Consider the following 10681-nt stretch of genomic DNA (forward strand, 5'->3'; position numbering starts at 1 on the left):
GATAAGCTCAGATCCCAGATATTTCAGAAGAGATCATATCAACAGCAATGATAGCGTGATCTTAGCGTACAATCATGAGAATATCGGAGTTGTACTTCCACCTTGATTGTAATTCCTTTAATTTCGCTCTTTCTTTTGTAAGAAACTTATATATAAACCCCCTCCAACGATGGAAAAAGGGTTAGCAAATCATTCTAGGCATATTACTATTTTCTTGTAAGCTCGCTAAGCAAAAAGAAATATAGTAGACGTAGGCTCAAGATTACAACTTGCCAAACCACTTTAAAAACTGATTGTGTTCTTTACATTACTGTTCTGATTTTCATATTACTTTGTTGATTATCTTTAATCACGCACACATCAGTTTCGGTTCCACCAAGGTCAATCGGATCACTCTAGTTGATATAATTCTTGCATCAACAATCTACACTCGTATTATTTAATCAAAATTGAGAAGCGATCTAACTCATACAATTCCACCCGTTTCATGAATAAAGTGTGGCCAATTAAGTAATCAAGAAAACTGCTTTTAAAAAATATGGAATTGTAGAGAGAAAAAAGAATGTACTTTGTATGGTAACGTTAAAGTAATTACAGATTCATTTAACAATTAAATATAATCAATCTGCAAGAGAACTGCACAGCTTTTAAATTGAATGAATGAGAAGAATCCAAGTTCACATTGAAGAAATGATTCTTAAGAAATGAAGATTTATCACTACTCACTAGTGATTAAACAGTTTGAAGGAAATCGCTATTCTTGATCTTGAAGCGGCCACTTTGGCCTTTCAATTTCCTCGCTAATAAACTAATATCGGCGCCTTTGTTTATGTTGTAGAACTCCTAAGTCAATTTGGTTTTCTTAATCCACTGCCACTCTTCTCTTCTTTCGCACTTTGTCTTCACTGTGGTCTCTGCGTCTTTTTCAGCTTTTTAATGAGTTCTGAGCTGTTTTAAAAAATTGGGCTTTTTGATTTTGGTAGTGAGCTGGATTTTTTGGCCCACAGCAGATGAGTTACGATATAATATATATTATATATAATATATATATAAATATATATAATATATATAAAACTTGTTATAGTCATAATGGTATGACTAATTAATTATTATATAATAAAATTATAACTTAATAGAAGTGTAATTAAAAAAATTATTGTTTTAATTTCTTATTTATAATTCATGTTTTAGTAGTACATTAGAATTTCAATTTAGCACTTCAATTGCTATTTTTTTTAAAGGATAGAAGTTCGTTTCTTAGAATCAGTAAACATAATTCTTGATAGAATTGCAAATGCAAGTGTTGCATGGTCAATGATGTGAAGTCACAAACAATTGTCAATTATTTTAAGTACTGGAAAATTAGGACCCCTGATATCGATGAATTACAAGTTACAAATAAAGTGGATGGAGTAATCAAAAAGTCATTTAGAATTAAGTGATCAGATTCGACAACTTCATTATACTAATCGAATGGATATTAAGTCCTAATCATCTAAATGTGAACAAATCATATATGCTTTAATTGAAGAAGAAATCATTGCTACAATTAGACAAGAAGAGAAATGAAGTAATCCTGAGGATGATAGTATAGGAATACAAAAAGTTCATGCCAAGAAGCTTAAACTGCTTGACAAGTTATAAATATTTTGACTTCGGTAAGAACGTGTCATGTTCGCGAGTTACTAAGTACCTGCAAGTTAAAATATGTGATAACAACTTTAAAACATATATCATTGTTCCAAACAATTTAGATAAACATTTTATTTCATCTTAAACATTTAATGTAACATAACATATATTTTTGCAATATACAAATAATTATTACTATGTAGATGCAACTTTTTAATATGAGAATTAGAAAATTATAACTTTTACAATCTTTTGAATATATGAAAGTTATTCATATATAGAGTATCACTATAGAAAACTTTATATTATAAAGAAAAAAAAAAAAAAAAAAAAAAGTGGAGTTATTGACATTTCACTGGTAGATTAAAGAAACCTCATTATTTAAGATACCTCATTTCAAAGCTCTAAAATTTATTTTTTGATACATGTTTTAACTCCAAAGTACATAGTCATGTTTTTCAATATTCTACATCATCAGCTAACAACCCGTAGAAACCATGCAGTAGCCAATGGCGACCCATTTGGAGGCCTGCCCGCAATTGGCATAACGGCCTCACTTTGGGCCAGATCTTAGCACCGCAAAAGCTCGTGAAAATAAGCATGGTGTTATTTTAGCACCACCAATGTCTTTGTAAACGTCGTTAATAATTAAATGTCTTTGTAAACTCCATAGAAAATTCCCACAACAACAATTAAGTCAAAAGAAAAGTAGACGAACAACAACGGAATCTAAAATCATTTGAAGCAAAAAATCTCAAAAAGCTAAAACCATGAAATTTCTTCACTTAAAAATATATGTTCTATAATTTAAAGTTCTCCAATTATCTTAAAACACGTGAATTTATGTGAAAAAGTTTGCATATGAAATATTATCCATACATATTATATCTAAACTATTAAAGCATGCTTAAACCCCATAAATACGCAACAAATCAAAGTTATTATTATTTTGATGTTCGTTCAAAACTCAACCAACAACAGCGCCTTGCAAATTGCTAAAAACGAAACGACACACATAGAATATTTCAGAAATTTTAATTGTATGTGATACGAATTTGTTTATTTGAATCAGAATGATATTTCAGAAATTTTTAGGAGTGGGGATTGAAATACTTACTTAATTTCATAAACTTTTATTTATTACAATAAGATTAAAAAAAAAAAAAAAAAAAAAAAAGTGGGTGGTTTGTGCAACAAGCATATATATACTAATATACAGTGATCTTTAATTCTTTATATCACTTATGATATTCATATGTTAATGGAATGGGATTAACAAGTAGTGATAAGACACGATCTTTAGTTTCACGGTTTGAAATACCATGCCCATCTCCGTATTGGTACATGCATTGAGCCATCCTGGCGAGGCTCATTGCAATTTCAATAAAAATAGTGTTCGACAAGTGAGGATTTTCTAATCGATCTTTGTTCATCTTCATCCATGTTACAATAATCATTTCTCGTATGTGTTCACGAGTATCCGTTTCAAATGCTCTAGTTTCGTGCATGTAACATTGAATAGATTTAGCAACATCCCCTCTTTTTAACTCATCCTAAATCAGAGAAAACAGAAAAAAGAAAAAGTTTATTAATTAAATCAAGAATAATTGAAAATCAATTAGAGATTGTAGGGTTTCTTACAGATGATGCTCCCAAGTCATCTGCAAGTCGTAAAATCATTGATGACCAGCGAATTATATTGTTATATTCTTCCAAGCATTCCAACGCCTCCTTTGTAATTGGATTTGTAATGAAAAAATAAGCGTGTACTAAAATCACAGGACCTGATATAGAAACCCATGCATTCTCAATGTATTCTGCAAGTGTTGGGATGTATCCGCTATGGTACCATTTTGCCTCCAACAAATAGGATTTACATATATCTGCCCACTGGTGTAATTTAATGTTAATATATTTAATTATAATGAATATCAAAACATGAAAATTTATGTAAATATTCTGTAAAAATTGATTAAAATACCGTTTCTTTAGGTAAGGAATAATATCAACTCCGTGTGCTTTGAGAGCATCTAAAGCCATTTCGTTTATGGTAGTGTGGAGAACTAAAAAACAAATCTTCATATAACTCCGGAAGTTGCTCCATTGCATTGACGTCCCATCTAAATTACAGTGCAAAATTTGAAATTAATTTCATGTTAGAAATAGCAGACTGCAGGGAGTTAAATATGTATTAAAACTACCCATCACCGCCAACCTCTCAACAACATCTGTAAAGAGCTCAAGTTCATTCAAGGTACCATAAACGTCATAGACATCATCAATGGTCGTAATTAAAGCATTGACCTTTGTGGACATTCTCCTACAATATCCAAACTCAGGTTCGAATATGACTCCCACAGTCCATAAGAAATTCTCCATCAGTCTGTCCCTTGCAAAACTTAACTTCTCCGCAAGACCTGTATTTCCCCACCACCTTCATAAGACAAGGAGCATTCTTAATTATATCTGTCTAAATACATCAACTCATATAAGATCAGACAAATTAGATCTATTTAGTCTCAAATCAACTACTATACACGCTCTTAATTAGCTTGCCTCGTGGCTCTTAACGTAACTTGATGAATATTTTAGATCGTCTTGGTGCGTTGCTTGTACCATGTTGAAATCCAGTTTAGCACGATATTGTTCATGTCAGGTCTTCTCTCATATAAATCTATGACCCACCTTGCCTCCAATCTTAGCATCCTCCAATTCAGTGGAAGCTCCAATGCATGGCTCACTACAGCCGAGAGATATTGATCTTTGTTATCCTTCAGATATGCCTTAAGGTATGAGGTCGTGAAACTTCTAATATCATGGAAGATCGCATTCTCTCCTTCTTTCAAAAGAAATGCTGCTTCATACAAAGATAAAATTCCTTTGCAATCATCATTGAGGCATGACTTGAAGTGTCGCTTCTCATCGCTGAAATTATTGAAAATTTCTGAAAAGAAAAAAAAAATCATGACATTATTATTTCCATCACATGATGTTTCCGAGATTTAAAAGAATCAGTGTCTGGCATGATGTTTCCAAGATTTAATATTTGACTATTATTGATTTTTGTTTGTAATGTTTCTTATTTATGCATTTTGAATACCTGCTGATATGTCGTAGCCATGTTGTCTTAAGAGTCTGAATTCAAGAGCTACGGCATACAAACTTTTCTGTTTTTGGTTTTTGTTATATATGCTATTCAGAATGCTCTTAATTTCATCCTCAAAGTGATACGATATTCCAAGTCTTTGCAAATCATCAACGAGCTCCAGTTGATGTAAAGGATCCACCACAGTGTCCAGCATCAGCCTCACATCTTTTTTCAGCTTTTTCACTCGCTGGGCAAATGATTGTCCCTGCATGATTAAACTTTTGTCAGGCAACCGCAGCAATTAATTTCATGCTACTATAACATTAAAAATTATTAAGCAAAGTAAGCAAATCACAGCAAAATTGCAAGCCAATAAGATTTAACACTGTCTAAACCACAGTTCAGAAAATAAATTAATTAATTAATAGAATTATAATCCTGAGAAAAGATAAAGGACATATACCACATATCACTCTTCAACGATTGAACATAATCAGAGCTCCAAATGGAAGGTTGGTAATTAGCTGATCGCCTGACAATGGTTTCATCACACATTTTAATGGAAGCCATGCATTGAACTCCACTAGGAAAGACAACATTTTTGCTAAATGATGCAATTGAGATGCGATAATTTGTAGGCGGCAATCTGCTGAAAGTAGTAGCAGGGAGTGAAGTGAGTTGGTGAAGAGCCATATTTTGATTTGAAAGGTTTCAAAGTCAAAGTAAATTTTAATGGTGAAAGTAGATGCAGGATTACTTGTGACTGTGTGGCGCATAAAATGTACTAGGTTTGTGGAACAAAGAGCAAGGATGCTGCAAGCACGAATGCTCAGAAACTATTGTTTATGCACTAATACTAATGCAACTATATCAAACTATATAACTTTTGTTAAATTCACGCGTGTGTTTGCTAAGGAACGTAAATATATAGAGGGTGAAATGTTACTAGATCTTTCTTCGACTACACCTGATCTCAAAATCTGGGCTTCAAAATTTTGTGTGCTTCTAATTCACTGTAATTTCAATTCAACGGATAAAATATGAAGGTTTATGGCCGAGATGGAACCGAAGAAATTAGCAGTGTAAAAGGTTATGGTCACGTACAGAGGACGGACCACAGACCTTATATTATTATGATCTAGAAATTAACAGGTGTCGGTAGAGTCATTATCACAGAGAGGAACCGAAGAAATTAGATCACGTGGGTCTTGAACGAACAAAAAGTAAAAATATATTATTCCCCAAAACAAACGGATTTTCAGATTTAATAAATATACGATTAATAGCATATAATTAATCCGGTTAAAGCATTATATATAATAATTTTCAAAACAATAACTAAGATTCTCATATTACAATTTTCAAAGTTATTCAGGACGTCTCATAAAAAATGTATATATTTACCAATAAATTCCTTAGTAATAAGTAATAACTCATAATATATATATCTTGTGACTGGTTTTAGGAAAAAGTTTTTATGTGTTTATAGATCCAACACATACCTACAATTTTATATTAAATAAATATACTATCGAAACATAATAATTTATTTAAAAAAAAAAAAACTGTTTCCTGCTAGATTAATTTTTAAAAAAGTAAATTCCCAAGAAATATACAATTCTTTTATCTATTATGTTTGCTCTTTTATTAAATATTTGAAAATATATATCTATAAAAATAATAGTGAGAATAAATAAATGAAAAAGTTATTGGGCGACCATTGATTGTATACTTCCCGATGCATGTTACAAAAATTAAATAATATTTTTTTCTAACATGAGTCCATCTTTCGTTAAAGAAAACGTCTGACACACTTTAATATGTTAAATTGTGTTATAATGACAGTTAAAAATCTATTAAAATAAAAAAAAATAACGTTATTTTAAGAGAATCGGAAATAAGTTATGAGATTTTGTTAAACCTCTCATTTTCTCTGTATAAAATACTATTTTTGTGGCACATGTTTTTTTCTCTGTATAGAATATTATTTTTCTGACACATGATTTTGGCTGTTTGTAGAGGACATGACAAAAAATATCTCAAGTCACATCCCAAGAATAATGAGAAATATTCCATCACAAAAATTAAATAATATATTTTTAAAAATAATAAAATATACACAATAAGTAGTTAATTAGTAAAAATATCGTCTAGAGATTAGATCCTAGTAGACCAGGCAAAACACGTCCGTACCCATATCCATTCAAGGGCTAAATTCAAGGGTTACGGCATATAAACTTTCATGTTTTTGTTTTTTATCATATATGCTATTCAGAATGTTCTTAATTTCATCCTCAAAGTGATACGATATTCCAAGTCCTTGCAAATCATCAACGAGCTCCCGTTGATTTAACACTGTTTAAACCACAGTGCATAAAATAAAATAAAAATTAATAGAATTATATATAATCCTTAGAAAAGATTAAGGACATATACCACATATTCACTCTTCAACGATTGAACATAACCAAAGCTCCAAATGGAAGGTTGGTAATTGGCTGATCGCCTTGACAATGGTTTCATCAGACATTTAATTTAATGGAAGCCATGCATTGAACTCCACTAGGAAAGACAACATTTTTGCTAAATGATGCAATTGAGATACGATAATTTGTAAGCGGCAATCTGCTGAAAGTAGTAGCAGGGAGGGAAGTGAAGTGGGGAAGAGCCATATTTTGATTTGAAAGTGTTAAACATGAGATCATCCGAAAGTAAAATTATGCAGACCTAGATTCTAATCAGTAGCAAATAATATCACAAGTAAATAATAAGGTAAAAACAATAGAGAAAATCAAACACTAAGATTTGTAACAACCTTTCTCTCTCTGGAACCAAGAGAGAAAGATCAAAAAGAATGGAGCACTCACAATCGACCCAAACAAAACCTAATTCATATTAGGTTACATAAGATGATGGAAAAGCCACAGATGCCCTTTTGCTTTTAATAGAATACCTTTGACTACCCAAAGTAATTAAGTTGACTTCCACGTAAGGTATAAGATAATGCCACTTCACAACAGAAAGGTTTCAAAGTCAAAGTAAATTTTAACGGTGAAAATAGATGCGATACTTTTTGACTGTGTGGCGCATAAAATGTACTAGGTTTGTGGAACAAAGAGCAAGGATGGTGCAAGCACAAAAGCTCAAACTATTGCTTATGCACTAGTACTATTGCAACTATATATCAAACTATATAGTTTTGTTAAATTCATGCGTGTTTGGATACTGCATGTGTTTGCTGAGGAACGTAAATATATAGAGGGTGAAATGTTACTAGATCTTTCTTCGACTACATCTCTCAAAATCTGGGCTTCAAAATTTTGTGTGCTTCTAATTCACTGTAATTTCAATTCAACGGATAAAATATCAAAGTTTATGGTCGAGGTTATGTGTTGAAAATCTGATTTGTAATGGTAGTACGAGAGATGGATAGCCACATAAGTTCCTGAAGTAAAGAGCAATGGAACAGTACTCTCACTTGGTCACACAACACGTGAGTCATGTGATTGATGCGGCGTCACCATTTTTTATGGTCGATTGATTGGTTTAATTTTTTTAAATAATATCATATTCATAACAAAATCACACTTAAATATTCAATTTTTTTCTTTGATTGCGTTGGATTTATTGGTTTACAATAAAATATTTTAAATTAGGGGCCTTTTTGGTACATTATTTGAAATATATATCATGTCTTCGTTTGATAAATTTTTTAGAATAACATTTTTGGAAAATAGAATAGGATTCTAAGAAGTTTTTGATACATTTCTTAATAGCATTTTCTGAAAATATTTAAATTATTTTTAACCCCCTAGGTTTGTTAATATAATTAAATACTCTCACAATAAAAGTTTATAAATTGACAAAAACATCCCCACCAACCCACATACTGTCGGAAGTTGGCCACCACCGCTGGTAGGTGGGCAGAATATGCTATAATGGCGTGCAACTGGCTGGATATAGTCGGTCATGCGCCGATCTAGCTAGAAACGGTCAAATCTACGGCCACAGATCTGGTTATTGACAGCCAAATCTGGCCAGATCTAATCATCATTGACGGTCATATCTTGGCTGTCGTTGACGGTTATATCTCTGATCGTCATCAATAGCCAGATGTGGCCAAAAACAGATAGATTGGCATACAACCAGCTAGATCCAACCGGTCGTGCATCGTTATGACGCAAACTGGCGGTAGTGGTATGGCGGCGATGGTGGTTGCTAGTGGGTGATAATGGCTTGGGTGTGTGGGAGTGTTTTTGTTAATTTTAAAACTTTTATTAAGAAAGGTAATTGTTGATGTTTTAAGTTGAGTTGAATAAAATAGGATTAGATTTTGAAGAGAACTGAGAATATCAAAACAAATGTGTATTAGGATATGATTAAATAAGATAATAGAATAGGATAGTGAAAAAATAAGAAAACAAACAAAGAGATGATATTCTGATAAACAATTCTAAATAGAATAGAATATGATTAAATCAAACAAGATAGTATTCTAATATTGTGTTTAGTACATTTTTTGAAAACATTTTCTAAAAATATTTAGATTATTTTTTAACCTCCTACATTTGTTAATTTAGCTAAACACCTCCTCCCCAACAATAAAAGTTTATAAATTAACAAACCCCCACCCACCCAACCGACTGTCGATAGCTGGTCACCACCGCAATGAGTTTATAAATTCCTTACTAACGACTCATAATATATATATATGTTGACTGGTTTTTGAAAAAAGTTTTAATGAGTTTATACTTTATATATCTAACACATACCTACAATTTTATATTAAACAAATATACTATCGAGACATAATAATTTAAAAAAAAAAAAAAAAAAAAACTGTTTCCTGCTAGACTATAATTTTGAAAAAAAGTAAATTCCCAAGAAATATACATTTCTTTTATCTATTCTGTTTGCTCTTTAATTATATATTTGAAAATATATATTGAGAATAAATAAATGAAAAAGTTATTGGGCGACAGTGATTGTGTCACAAAAATTAAATGATATTTTTTAATAAAATAAAGTAAAAAAATATACTAATATTTCTATGATTTTTGTTACACATGTTCAGAGACATATCCGCAACTGTCGTTAGTGCAACTCAATCCTAAAAGATTTGGTTGTCCCCGGGACACGACAAAGAATTATCTCAAGTCAAATCTTAAGAAGAATGAAAAATAATGCAAGGAATGAGAAAGGTAACTGAAAAGTCTGAAATTAGGCTAGCACAGCTCGTGTCATGTGTCACCAAATTTAAATAATATATTTTTAAAAATAATAAAATATATAAAAGAGTGGTATACTCATATTCCCAAGGTTTGGCGAAATCTTAACTTAATATTTATACCATTGTATTTAATCCAGATTTTTACCCTAATACTAACACTATTCATGACTGTTAAAGATGATAAAAAATAATGAGTGAGATCGATAAGTAAAGATATAAATTTTATATAAAAGATTATGAGAAGTCTGACGGTAGTCTCGAAAATGATTTTGAACTTTAGAATCAGTCAAAAAAACTAAAAATGGCCAATTTAAACACTGTTAATATGAAACATTATTTACTAACATAGTAACATGGATCATCTTCTATCAAAAAAGGCGTTGACACATTTTAACGTATTAACATGCATCATATTATAATGAAAAGTTTAGAATCGATTAAAATAAAATAAATGACGTTGCCTTAATAAATCTAAAATAAATGGAGAGGTATTAACTTGAGATTTCGCTAATAAGTTGTTTTATTTTTCTACCTATTTTATTATTTTTTAAAATATATTATTTAATTTTGCTTGTCCAGCTCGTTTGCCAGGTCTAGATCCCAGTGTACATTTTGCTTGACGAGGCATACCTCCTCGATTCCTTCTATCATTGCCTACTTTCAAACTGCAATCCCTTAGGCACTAACGAAATGTTCCTTCTCCTCTCCTGCTGTCTCTACTAACATTACAT

At 31.3% G+C, this 10681-nt stretch overlaps 1 protein-coding gene across 1 annotated transcript; it reads right to left on the reverse strand.

The window, feature by feature from the left end:
- Nucleotides 1-2815: 2815 nt before the first annotated feature.
- Nucleotides 2816-5590, reverse strand: LOC116114766 (terpene synthase 10-like). Its single transcript, XM_031400905.1, is given in 9 exon segments — nt 2816-3185; nt 3274-3525; nt 3616-3717; nt 3719-3752; nt 3848-4069; nt 4211-4271; nt 4274-4576; nt 4733-4998; nt 5187-5590. Coding segments are annotated over 9 exon segments (1782 nt in total). The 5' UTR covers nt 5414-5590; the 3' UTR covers nt 2816-2870.
- Nucleotides 5591-10681: the final 5091 nt, after the last annotated feature.

This window comes from Pistacia vera, unplaced genomic scaffold (genome assembly GCF_008641045.1).
Source record: "Pistacia vera cultivar Batoury unplaced genomic scaffold, PisVer_v2 Contig722, whole genome shotgun sequence".
Classification (NCBI taxonomy): domain Eukaryota; kingdom Viridiplantae; phylum Streptophyta; class Magnoliopsida; order Sapindales; family Anacardiaceae; genus Pistacia; species Pistacia vera.